Consider the following 13,818-nt stretch of genomic DNA (forward strand, 5'->3'; position numbering starts at 1 on the left):
CCTCACACTCTTCTGACCAGACAAAAGGAACATCCTTCCCTGTCAACTTAGTCATAGGACGTGCTCTGCTTGCAAACCCCTGCACAAATCTCCTGTAGTACCCCGCCAATCCAAGGAAACTCCTGATCTCTGTGGCATTCTGCGGTCTAGGCCAATCTCTGATAGCCTGAATCTTCTCTGGATCTACAGAAACCCCCTCTGCAGAAACAATGTGACCCAGAAAGCCCATCTCACGCTGCCAAAAACTACACTTGCTCAACTTGGCAAACAACTTCTGCTCCCGCAGCTTCTCCATAACTGCCCTCAAATGCACTGCATGCTCCTCAGGACTCTTAGAATAGACAAGGATATCGTCGATGAAAATGATGACAGATACATCCAGAAACTCCTGAAACACACTGTTCATCAATCTCATAAACGCTGCTGGCGCGTTAGTCAATCCGAAGGGCATCACCACAAACTCATAGTGCCCATATCTCGTCCTGAAAGCAGTCTTCCTCACATCTGCCTCATCTATCGGTATCTGATGATAACCCGACGCCAGATCTACCTTGGAGAACCAAGTAGCACCCCTCAACTGATCCAACAACTCATCGATCCTAGGAAGAGGATACTTGTTCTTCACAGTGACCCGGTTCAAACCCGATAATCAATACACAACCGGAAACTCCCATCCTTTTTCTTCACAAACAACACCGGCGCTCCCCACGGTGATACACTAGGACGGATGAATCCCTTACTCAACAAATCTTCTAGCTGCTTCTTCAGCTCTGCCATCTCTGCTGGAGCCATTCTGTAAGGAGTCTTGGATAACGGTGTCGTCCCCGGTTCCAGTTCAATGGTAAAGGGATCCGACCGAGATGGTGGTAATCCCTGCAAAGACTGAAACACATCCTCAAACTCTTCCACTACTGGAATACCGCTAACCGTAGACTTCCCCACTGACTCTGGCATAGATATAGTAACCAGATAAGCCTCACGGCCCTTCTCGATCATCTTCCCAGCCTGAATGGCTGAGATCACGAGACTCCCCGAAGTCGGTCTAATACCCTGAAAAACCAACTTTCCTCCTGAACGCTCAAACTCCACTCTACCCCGATGGCAATCCAAATGCACCCTATGCCGATGCAACCAATCCATCCCGAGAATAACATCATTCAGCTCCACTGGACTGATAAGCAAATCTGCTGGCCACGACTCTCCTGCGATCTGAATATCAATTCCTCTAGCTCGTCCAATCACTCTCAGGAACTCGCCTCCCGCAACCCTGACAACTCCTGCACGCTCTCCAGGATCCCCGCTGATCCCCGCACACTCTGCACACTCTGGAGTAATGAAGCTATGCGAAGCTCCAGAATCAAACATAACATGGGACTTAAACCCGCCCACCAACAAGGTTACCAAAACTTTGAATCTAGCAACCCTGTCCATCTCCAATGAACTTCATCCAACATCGTTGCAACGATTAGTTTATCCTGCCATGAAGGCTTTCCGTGAACTTATGTATCTGGCAAACATGCCTCTCCTGGCTCAATCCTGCTGTAACTCCCCTTCCCGGGACTCCGGCACCACCGGCCTCACAATCCTGGCAAAACAGCCACACATTCATAACCGCTCTGGTTCATAAAACCCTAGCCCAACGGCCAACATAATCCTAAAATCCAAGATTAAACCACCGTAAATCTCTCGAGGTCTACATTCAATCGTTATGTTTATACTCACGTCCTAGGAATTGCTTGCTCCCAACTCTTCCACTCTTAGGTCGAAACCTTCGAGTCATACCGATCTCACTCTCAGACCAGCATCTTCGAGTTATACCGTCTCACTCTTGGACCACAATCCTCAAGATCTCGGTATCAGGGGAACTACTCATCCCTTCAGGAGAACAACATCCCCTCTGCCACTCTCGGAGCCCTCAGCCCCTCGAGCTATCAGTATTCAGGGGAATCACCATCCCCTCAGGAGCAACAATCCTTAACGACTATAAACATCTCTCGACACAACTACCTCCTGTGATCCGAGTATAACATTGCAATGTTACACCTGCCCACTAAACTTCTAATATCCAACTGGATTAACCACCAAGCAGAGAAATATCTGCTCCAACTGCATATGTCCACATATCCGCCTCTCTAGGCCTGATACCTCTTGAGAATAATCTCATACCGGTCATCTATAACCGCTCCATCCTCTTAACGTAAGGTGGAAAGTCCTCAACATCCGCAGCCCTCGACTGCACCCCGCCACATGCGGCACAACTAGAGCCTACACTGGTACCCCTCTCGGTAACCGCTCCCACCGCAAGCCAACAGATCCGCCAAGCGATCATCTCGACCTTGGGCTCCACCCGCTGCAACCCCAAAACTGGGTTCCCAGCACCCCCGGCACACTCACCGGCTAACACTCTGGTCCTTCCTGATACGCTTGCGACCCTCTGACGTACCTCCCCGTGGAACTCTGGACCACACACTCACTGGCCTCGGGACTCACCCAACCATGACCACAATCACGTCCCCGTCCACGACCAACAACTCAAACACCTTAACCACTGATCTTCCAAGAACAGAGGCTAACAAGCATAAAACAAAACAATACCACACAAAGAAACATAACAATAACTCACCGTGGAATCTCATTGAAGGCTCGAAGAGGATGTTCTAGGACTCCATGCCACACACAATTGACTAACTCACATAATCAATCAAGACATGCAATCCCAAACATCACAACAGAAACCTAGTGAACCTAAACCTAGAACCGTAAGGGCTCTGATACCAAAATGAAACGACCGACCTTTTTTTTTTAATAATTAGATAATAAATAATGATAATAATTAAATAACTACAACTAGTGGTCCCATACCCACTAGCCACCTAACCACATTCACAATCCAACAGCGGAACCACATACCAATAAATATCCAATAAAACAATATCCAATAACCAAATAAGTAATATCCAGCATTAATCCCAAACAGCATAAATCAAACAACCAGCAATCCTAACAATGCTCTAAGACTCAATTCTAGCAACCTAACAATGCCAGATAACCATACAATCAAGTCCCTAGAACATCCTCCTCTTCATTGCCTTTGATTCCACGATCACACTTTGCCTTTACCTGCACCACAAACACAAATTGAGATGCATGAGTATTTGATAAACACTCAGTGAGGCAATCCTCCCATCTACTGGGCTATACACACAAGCAATAAGATCTCTACATGCCACAAACAACAATCAATAAAACAAACCAGGCAATATACATAGCATGCAACATCCATCGTAACTGAACAAGGGGTGTCGACCGACACCAGATGGTGTCGATCGACACTGACTATCTGGTGTCGACCGACACCAAACTGGTGTCGACCGACACTCTGCCCGACACTCCCGAAAACCCTAGTTTGCGTCGACCGACACCTCCACATGGTATCGTTCGACACTCGCTAAAGTCCCGAGCCGTCCTCGCGTTGGTGTCGACCGACACCCCAACTGGTGTCGACCGACACCGATGCCGAGCAGCGATTTCCCTCGATCAGAAACTCCGAATCTCGCCTCCAAGCTTCTCCAATCCGCTCCTTGCACTCCCAGAAGCCAAACCCAGCCCAGACAGCAACGAAAATCATAGAGAACTCAAAGAAACAACCAAATAAGCACCAAATCACATAGAATCTAGAGATCTTAGCTTAGATAAGCCATGGTCATGCACTCACCTCTTCCAAGAAGATTCTGACCAACAAGAACGAATTCCCTCACTCCTAGCAAGCTTCTAACACTTCCCCAGCCTTAGATCTCCCAAGAACAGCAAGGAATCTCTCAATCTCTTCCCAAAAGCTCAAGAACACTCTCTCTTTTGTTTTTCTCTCAAAAACGGCGACTAACTCCAAATAACACGACCCTAGGTCGTTTTCTACCTCTAAAAACTCGATTTAGGGATTCCCTAAACCAACCACACAAACTTGGCAATTAAAATTGAACCGACCAAACCGGCCACAACTGGTGTCGATCGACACTCCCCTGTGTTGTCGATCGACACCCTTACAAAAATACCAAAAATTGGTTTGCGGGTGTTACACATACTTTAAAGAATATACCCAAAATTTAGTTTCGTAAACCAAAAGATCCTAAATAAGTCAAAGAATAAAATGTAGTTAATATAACTCAAATTATTATACGCCCAAAATATTAAAAAAAATCTGACAGAACATAATTTAACACAGTACTGTATAAGTTGAAAAACTAGAATTATATAATTAACCTAGATCTAAAACTTAATAAAAGTAAAAATCAAATACGTAGTATTTAAGACTAAACTATAACCAAACCAAATTATTTCTTTCTGTTAAATTCAGTTCAGTTTTTCGAATTAAGTTTTTTTGCCCGATCAGTCAGATAATGCATCAGATACAAAGCATCAAAAAAACAGAAATCGTCAAAAAATCACTGGGGTCGGAAAATGTAGTGGGATATTTGTTGGCAATTTCCAAGGAATTCCCAACTAAATTACAAGGTAACACTGGGACTATGTTTAGAAACACGCTGACCAATCAACTTTATTTTCTTCTTAACTTCATTGGTGCTGATAATGTCCCCATTAGATACCAGCTGACCAATCAACTAATCAAGCCAAGCTCAATTACGTGTTGTGTAAATTGAAGCGATTGCATCTTCCTGGAAATATTGGATACAGCCCAAGAAAGCCAATTTACACAGAATTGTTATTTCCTATTTTTAATCCAAATTGTTTTCCAGACGCCTTTGGTTTTTAAGAATTGGGAACCAGTTCGTTAGTTAAAACCCAAACCGAAAGGATATTTCTAATTTAAACAAGATTTAGTCAAAAATTAGTTTTAATAGGAAGAAGAAGAGATTGTGTATGCCTAATTATTAGTTCTAAACATAATTTTCATTCTATATCATTAAATTGGTGTGTATGTACATTAAAAATTAGAAAAATTAACTCGAAGGAAACCATAAACTGAAGATGAAAACTCACGGATAGAGCTTAGATATAAAAGTCAGAGCCACTCTCAATATGGTCCTTCTACTGAGAATAGGCAATAGAAAATGTTTTGGTCACTTCAAGCCCAATAACAAATACCAGTTCAGTAGTCTAACAAGCTGTTCCACCTTCTCTGCTACAAAATGACAAAGATACGAAATAGAAGAAAATGACTACGAAGGTACATGAACCAGCTGAAGAGAGCTGTGCCCTGGTTCTATCTAGCCGTTATGATTCCCTTTTATCATTAGAATGTGAGTAGATGATAAACACTTATCATAGATCCTTAGGCTGTTGAAATAGTCTACAATGTTCTTCTAGATATATAAATACAATCTTGTTGTAATGAACAAGATATCAATAATACAGTCAAAGTTTCAACATAAGAAAATCCTTCTTTTGTTTGTTCTAATAGTATTAGAGCTTTTCTAAAAACCCAAACAGGTTGCTGTCATGGTAGAAAGACTCGATCCTTATCATTTTCCGACCAATATTCATGTTGCTAGCGCCGTCACTATCAAGCTGAGTGACACAGACTACCTTTTGTGGAAGACTCAGTTTGAATCTTTACTCCGTTTTCAGAAGCTGCTTGGTTTTGTCAATTGTCAGATTCCAGCATTTGCGACTACTTGTGTCACCACAATCAACAACGTTCAAGTCACCAATCCCAATCCATCATACGAAGCTTGGATCTATACTGATGAGCTCATCAAGTCGTGGCTCTTTGGAACTCTTTCTGAAGAGGATCTTGGTCTTGCTCATGCTATGCCTACTGATTACTCGAGTATTACCCGATACACTTAACCGCAAGGCAGGATATGCGGGATCAAATCCACAAGGACCAATGGTACACTAAAGATTTGTGATAGTTAAAGTGAACGAATGTTTGTTTGTTTGGTTTCAGAGATTGTAAATAAAAATGCAATAAATAAAACGATTTAACTTATGGGATTAAAACATTGGGCTATAGGGTATTTCAGAAATCAATGATCAATGGGGAAATGAAACAAGAAATTCAATAGTTAACAACCGTTCTAGAACATGAACACAAGATTTGGCTAACCCTCTTTCAAGGTATTAATCACTAAACTTGACTCAATTAAGAAACTTTCATTTGTAATCTCCTAATCAAATTTGCATTATCAAACTAGTTCACTAAGTTAACAATATCCCCTAACATCAACTTTCGCAGGTTAGAGAAATATTGCCCAATTCATATTAGTTCAGGCATTCTATCGAACACTTTTGATGCATAGAAAAACCTAGAATCTAGAACAAAGTGATCAGTCCTATTCTAGCTTTAAGAACATATGAATCAAAGAACCACAAAGAAAATAGGATTCCCAAGCAACAATTAAACCATTAAATCATTTGACCCCCTACTTAGAACCCTAAAACCCAATTAGGTGACTACTCACACATATTAAAAGCAACAACACAAAGAGATGAAGAATACATAATTAAATTGATGAAATAAAATGGGAAAAGAGTTTAGAAATCTTCTCCAAATTGTCAAAAGAGGATAGATCTCTAATCTCCAGAAATGGCTTACAAAAGTCTCAAGGTGCTGAAAAACTCAGAAAAAAATAGAATGTAAGTGTTTTCTAAAACCTAAAAAGTCTATTTATATCCTAAAACTCATTGGGGACTAATGTTGTAAATAGGAGTAACTTTGGGGCAGCTTTGAATCTTCATAAATTATAAAATTTCCTTTAAAAACTTTCTGGAATCAAACACCGGACACTCCTCAGCAATATCGGCCGGTGGAAAACCATCTCTTCTGCTTGAAAACTTTCTAGAGACGAATATCGGGCTATCTTAGGAATATCAGCCGATGTGGAAAACCATCTCTTCTGCTTGAAAACTTTCTAGAAACAAATATCAGACTATCTCAGGAATATCGGCCGATGTAGAAAACCAGCTCTTGTGCTTTAGCCTCAACACCCAAAATGTCTCCAAAAATGCTCCAAAACTCTCCATTAAGCTCCAAATCATCCTAAATTGCATTTGTCCCTGAAAAGACTCAAAAAGAACCTAAAAGCAAATCAAAAGACTTTAAAAACACACTTATATCATGGTTAAGAACTATAAAAACCATGATATATCACCTACATCTCTAGAGGTATGGCTGTCTCTTTTGTCTAGCTTCAATTGAAGTTCTGTGGCTAGAGAATGTGAGTTACTATGTCGTCTCAATCTTCAGAACATGAAAGATAAGAGTTTTTCTGTCTATTGCTGAGAGTTTTATGATATTTGTGATAATCTCAGCTCGATAGGAAAGCATGTTAATAAGTCAATGAAGGTTGTTTTGTTTCTGAATGGGTTGGCTAGAGATTATGATCCTATAGCCATTGTTAACCAGAGTTCTTTGTCGTGTCTGCCTTCTCCTACCTTCAATGATGTGGTCTTTCAGGTCTCTGGTTTGATTCGAAGCTGCACACATGTGAACTACCTCTGATGTTTCACCAAATCTGGCTTTTCAAGCACAAAGAGGTGGTTTCTCTGGTTATCGAGGTCGCAGTTCGAATTCTCATGGAAGGGGAGGTAGAGGCAACTTCTCAACTCGTGGTCGTTGTTTGGGCAAAAGTAATCGATTCGTTTAGAGACTACGGAAAACAAGAAACAAAAGTTGAATAGTCATTTTATTGATCAAAGTCTCGAGGTCAAATACAAGAATTCAAGACACAGCGAAAAACCCTAGCCGATATTCTAGACTTGAGTCGCTTGTCTTGTGTTTTAGGTTTCTTGCTTTGTTCTTGATGATGTCTCTCGTTGAGACCGCTCTCCTTTTATACAGAGATCTCTTTACCCTAATCCCTTAGGATATGTTTTGGCCTTGCTGACTATATCTATAATAAGGTCGGTCAGAGGACTCTTTGCCCACTACTAAAGTCGGTCATTAGACTCTTGATCCATTAACAGATCCAGTCATGTGACTTTCGGCCTATCGATGAAGTCAGTCGCGAGATTCTCGGCCTCGTGACAGAGTCTATCACGAGACTCTTAGTTCATTGAACCAATCATAAGACTTTTCCTTTTACAAGATAATAAAGATTTGCGTTGACTTCATTCCATAAAATACGCGTTGACTAAATAAATTATATTTATTTAATTATGATGATAAATTATGCACAACAGTCGTGGTTTTTCTCCGCAGGTCAACAATTCTAGTTGGAATCAGTCTCAGTCTGGAGAAACAAACAATGCTCGTTCGGTTTGTCAAATATGTGGAAAGGTTGGTCATTTTGCTCTTAAATGCTGGAACAGGTTTGATAATTCATACCAGAGTGAGGATGCATTCAAGCTCTTGTTGCGCTTCAGATTTCAGAAAGTTGTGCGCAGGAATGGGTTACAGATTATGGTACTTCTTCTCACAATATTGTTGCAGACACTCAGTTATCAACAGCTACACCATATAATGGTGCTGAAACAATGATGGTAGATGATGGTGCTCATCTTCCTATCACTCATGTTGGTTCTATAACCCTCACAATTCATACAGGTAATCTTCTTCTTTTATTGTGAGGTTGATTACACTTGCTTTGTGTATATAAGACATGATAGTTTTATAGGAGAAAGAAAATTCTAAATTTTGGTTGTCGCCCATTTTTGCATAGAGATGGGTTCTAACATTTTTTTTATGGGTCTTACATTTTTTGGGTAAAGTATATTTATATATATATATATATATATATAGATAGTCTGGTGGTCTTCTAGATTTCTCTTTTATAGTGTTTTTGGCTAGAGAATTAAAAATCAAAAATGGGTTGTAAACTTACCTGGGCTTTGGGGAAGCCCAAACAAAGATGTTGTCGTGTACCCCAGTTTTTTAACCTAACAATACTCACCAATCACGACTTATCTTCTTCTCATTTCCTCTTTTTCTTTACTGTTGAAGACGGCAAAGACTGTCTTTTTTACCTTGGTGTGCCCAGATTCATTTTCTTAAAGGAGTAGAAAATTTCAAGATAAAAAATGAATTGCTGATTTTTCCTTTACAACTCATTGTTTGTCCTGTCTCTTTATCTGTGGGTAAACTTTGTATGTCATAAATTCTTTTTTTTTTTTACTTTACAAGACTTGAGTGTCATTGTCGACAGTTGAGAAGTGTTGTGTAAGATGCTTGTTCCCTTCCAAATTTTTGATTTTTGTCGCTAATGTCACTGTCTATTGCAGGTTTGTCACGACGTTTGGGCGGCCGTTGTTGCACTTTCCGTCGAGTTCCTCTGTTGAGAAACGAAGGTAAAACGCTTCTATTTCCGTGATTTTCACCAACAGTTTTTGGTGACTTGTTTCAAACTTCATAATTGAAGCATCGAACCAACACATGAAACTCTTGACAAGTTCAGGATGCTCACAAAGAGGTGGGCCACGTTGTGTGTGCATAGTTCGATATGTCGAACCTTCCCAGTAAGCGTCATGGTGGCTGTTTAGAATTTAACCCCTTGACAGTCTTAACCAAAGATAGCATCCTTGACATGGAAGTTTACAACTTACCATCTTCGGTGGTTCTAAGATGTCCTCTGCCCTCCGAGTGGGTGACAGATACACGGTTAGATGAAATCCCTATATAAGTAAAAGAGAAGTACAAAAATGCTTCCGGGTCGGGTCAATTACAAAAAATAACCCAAAATTAAAGTTGTCGGATTCGGGTTAGAAATATCCACGACGTTATAAATGGGTTATCAGGTTATATTAAATGAAAACTTAAATAGATTTTCCAAAAAATATATATAGTACTTACGAGAATATTTTTGGTTCCTGTAATTTAGTAAACTAACATACAATTAGTATTATGTTAGTCGACAACATTTCAATTTCGGAAACTATAATTATGGTATTTTAAATTATAGAAGTACAAGCAGAACATTTACTACGCAATTTTGAATTATAGAAATATCATTTAGTTACAAAGATATTTCCTTTCAAACTGTACCTAATTTTTAGTCATATAATTGATTTAGATACCGTAAATCTCATTAAAACTATCCTAACTAACATATCCCAAAAATATTTCCTTCCAAGATTTGATTACCGAATTACATATGGTTAATATTTCAAAAATTAGGAGAATATATCCTAAAATCCCCTATATATTAAAAGAGAAACATTCTCTAAAAAAAGCTGATGTGTCATCCCCAGAGAGCTTTGTACCCAATTTATTATTTACCTTTAATATTTTATAATATTACATACAACTGCCACTGCTATTTTTTTGTCAACTACCACTGCTGCTATTCAATTTATTTATATACACAATATTTTGCTCCTATAAATTCTAAAATTGGTAAATATTATTCAAAAATTGATAAATATTATTTCCTACATATTTTCGAAATTAAATTAATTTCACTATGTATTGTAGTATAACAATATGACTATATTATGAGATGTAAGAGAATATATATATATATATATATATATATATATATATATATTTAAAATCATATCTTCAAAAATATAAATAATGTTAACTTTTTAATAATTTTATAAAGCTCTCTAATGGTGAAATAATCGAAGATTATTTGAAATTGTCTCAATGTTTATTCTTTTGCTAAAAAAAATACTTAATTTGCCCAAAAAAAAAACATATGACCACCAATTAAAATGACATGCGTATATATTTTATTTTGGATAACTATGTAGTTAAACATTATATATAAATATGTAGTCATACTGTTTTTACAGAAATCTTAAAATTTAGAAAATCCAGTCTAATAAAAATGAAAAAAGTAATAATATTATACCAACAGCTGAGTTATTTAGCATCATTTTGATTTATTATTTACAGCTATATGTCATTGTGTTTGTAACAAAAATAAATAAATGTGTTATTCTTAAAAACTTTAGCACACAACTTTATTACTAGAGATTAAGTTTAAGCTTTAAATATACTTTATATATTAGAAAAATGATTTATTGAAATGCATGTGGGTTACCCGATCTCACGAATTCAACCGGGACAGATGTAAAGACATTTTGCGACTCAAAATATTTAAACCCGCTGTGGGATGGCTTAGCGAACGAGTTTGACCGGGTTAACAATTTATTTAAATCATTTGGTTCATGAAATTTTAGTTTTTTTGTGGTTTTTATTTGATTTGTTAGTTCAAGATTTTGATAAAAATCTAACCGATCACTAATTCGGTTTACATTCGATCCATGTCCGCCATCATGTCAATCTTAAATTTATGGTGAAACTATTAATATTTTAAACTTTCACAAACTAGATGAATTCAAACCAATATAAGTTTGTATTATAAATGTTATACTAAATAAATATATTTACAAATGTAATATCTCAAACAAAAATTTTACCCCGTGCAATAGCACGGATTATTACCTAGTGTACCTTAATCGAGTAACAGTTATACGTCTCCCTATAAATACATGGTAGTCATCTAGGTTGAACTCATTATACCTTTGCTTCATTTCTCGATTAAGCTTTCCAAATGGCTGTCATTCTTCCAATAACATAAGCAACACACCAAAAAAAACTTGGAAGCAATACGCCACTAACTAAAAACCATGGAATAAGCTTATATTTGTAGTTTTTTTTATGTATCATATTCGTTTTCATTAGTTTATATGTTTATATGTTTATATGTTAATATGTAAGTTTATATGTTTTTTTTCGCAGAATCCATTTTTTATGTTCCTAAATCAATATGTGTTTTTGTAGATGTCATTGGTAAGGAATCTAGAGATTACTTTTCCATGTATTGTGGGTTTTTACGTATATTAATGTCAGAACATGTATGTAATTTTGCAACGGTCAGAACATGTAGAAAATTTAGCCCGAAACTGTTTTATGTTTATATTAATCTTTTTTTTGAATCTCAAACTTAATTAATTACACAATATTTTACAATTTATTCATTATTTGATTTTATCCAAATTCATGATGATGTTAAAATTTTATCTCTTTTTATTTTATTTTATCAAAACCCAGTATATACATTATAAGTATCCACTATTTTATGTTAAAATTTACTCTCTTTTTTCCTTCTATTATTTTATCCAATGTCCAAACTCATTACAAATATATATATTCAACTGACCATAAAATAAAAATATAACATATACCAATTCGTTATGAATTTATGTATTTGTGAACATTCTCCCGCGCTGTAGCGCGGGTCCGGTCCTAGTTTCCGTTTATGAGGCTAACTTTGCATCGAGTTTGCAAGAAGTAATACCATCCCTTATCACAAAAATGGCTACGGCTCTCTCCATTTCTCCTGGTCAGTTCTCCCTGTTAGCGTGGAGAGTACTGATGGCTACTCAAGCCCTTGGAGAGTTTTACTCACTTGAAATAGGAGTAGATGAGATTATGTATGCATACTACTTTCTCCACTTGCAGACGACATTGGTATGTACTCTATACACTCGTGACGCCCTAATCGGTTGGTGTTTGATCTTGAGTTAACTGAAAGAAGGAAGCTTGAAGGGTCCTGGTGACAAAGATATTTGTATATGAGGGTTGGTTATAACCCAGGGTTTCCCACTGCTTGGTATGACGCTGGTGGGTCTAGGCCCCAGATTTTTACAAGTACTTGCGAACTTCTTATCATACCTACTCTGTCTTGTTTATCTGTTTTTTGCAGACGTCCGTACTAACAACCGTATAGAAGGAGAAGCAACAATCTCCAGACTGCTACTTCACGATGTCAAACACCGCTGCATCACCTTTCTTACTAGTGAATTCGTTCTTGAGGAGTGAAGTTTTTGGGGTTAGAAAACTGCTCACTTCCTCTGTGTTGTTTCGCTCTTTTCAGACATGCTAACACATTTCCTTTTTATATTTCTGTACAGGATTTGATATGTCGAGTGATCAACATCATTATGTGTCTGATAAATTTGCCTCTTTCCTTGCTGCTCGCGGAAAAATTACTCGGGCGAAACATACACCAGCTGGTTTGTCTCATGACGTGGAATGCGTTGAAATATCTGTTGCGAGCAAGTGTAAGACTTCTCAGGACATTGCATCATTGTCGTCACTGAGACGAGGTAGACTGACCCATGACAGTGCCCCCTCAACTGCGATGGTTCCTTGTCGAGAGATAGTGACCAACACTGACACTTATTTGGTCATTGAAGAGCTGAAGGCTAAAGTGTTTTCTCATGACTTTGAGTCTCTAGAAGCTGATGGGACTGCCACCATCGCCAGCATAGTTTACAATGACCTTGTCCAGGTACTTTCATAGCATAGTCTGAAGCCACTTGTGTATTGATCAACACCATCTCACCCCTTATCTTTGTATCATAATTTATCGTCCCGTTCTTTCCTCCAGGCGATGTCATCGTACCATCTTATGGAAATAAAGTTGTCATCCACTATTGTTGAAGTCGCCCACTAACGACAGTCAATTGATTCCCTCAAGCAACAACTTGATCTCGAGAAGAAAGAATCTTGTTCTGGCGTCGCAAAGCTGAGTGGCCATTCATGATCCGCGTGCTGCTTGATCTTCCTACATTCAGCGCAATACAGTGGCCATTCATGATCCGCGTGCGTCCAAGTGAAGCAGTCAGCATTTGATCGAAAAAGTCGATAAGCCTCTTCCATATGTCGGCTGCATGTTTTGAACCCACGTTAACCTGTTTGTCAGCATCGTCTTTGAGTAATGGCACCTCTGGCTCTTCGCTATGAGGTACCAGCGGTGGCCTATGTAATTGCTATAACTGTTGACCATTACCTTTTAAGGTAGTTTGATAGAACGAGCGTGAACTTTCTTGTTCCCCTACTATCTCTTTCACTCCCCATGGGGTGGGAAATTTGATTGTCTGGTGCAGAGTTGATGGAATAGCTCGCAT

At 38.4% G+C, this 13,818-nt stretch overlaps 1 protein-coding gene and 1 long non-coding RNA gene across 4 annotated transcripts; both read left to right on the forward strand.

The window, feature by feature from the left end:
• The first annotated feature begins 8,892 nt into the window (after positions 1-8,892).
• Positions 8,893-9,732, forward strand: LOC104757725 (uncharacterized). Of its 2 annotated transcripts, none has more exons than XR_015586333.1 (3): positions 8,893-9,032; positions 9,181-9,246; positions 9,354-9,732. It is a non-coding gene; the product is annotated as an uncharacterized LOC104757725 (long non-coding RNA). The 2 variants fall into 2 exon arrangements; XR_762509.2 differs by having other exon boundaries at positions 8,896-9,036.
• Positions 9,733-12,160: 2,428 nt separating this feature from the next.
• LOC104757726 (uncharacterized) lies at positions 12,161-13,455 on the forward strand. Of its 2 annotated transcripts, XM_087494396.1 has the most exons (4): positions 12,161-12,518; positions 12,612-12,737; positions 12,820-13,199; positions 13,299-13,455. In XM_087494396.1, the coding sequence occupies exons 3-4, from the start codon at positions 12,828-12,830 to the stop codon at positions 13,362-13,364; spliced, it is 438 nt and encodes a 145-aa protein (XP_087350522.1). In that variant the 5' UTR covers positions 12,161-12,518; positions 12,612-12,737; positions 12,820-12,827; the 3' UTR covers positions 13,365-13,455. The 2 variants fall into 2 exon arrangements, with proteins under 2 accessions (XP_087350522.1, XP_010478792.1); XM_010480490.2 differs by lacking the exon at positions 12,161-12,518 and having other exon boundaries at positions 12,601-12,737.
• Positions 13,456-13,818: the final 363 nt, after the last annotated feature.

The sequence above is a fragment of the Camelina sativa genome, chromosome 17 (genome assembly GCF_030686135.1).
Source record: "Camelina sativa cultivar CO46 ecotype springtype chromosome 17, ASM3068613v1".
NCBI lineage: Eukaryota > Viridiplantae > Streptophyta > Magnoliopsida > Brassicales > Brassicaceae > Camelina > Camelina sativa.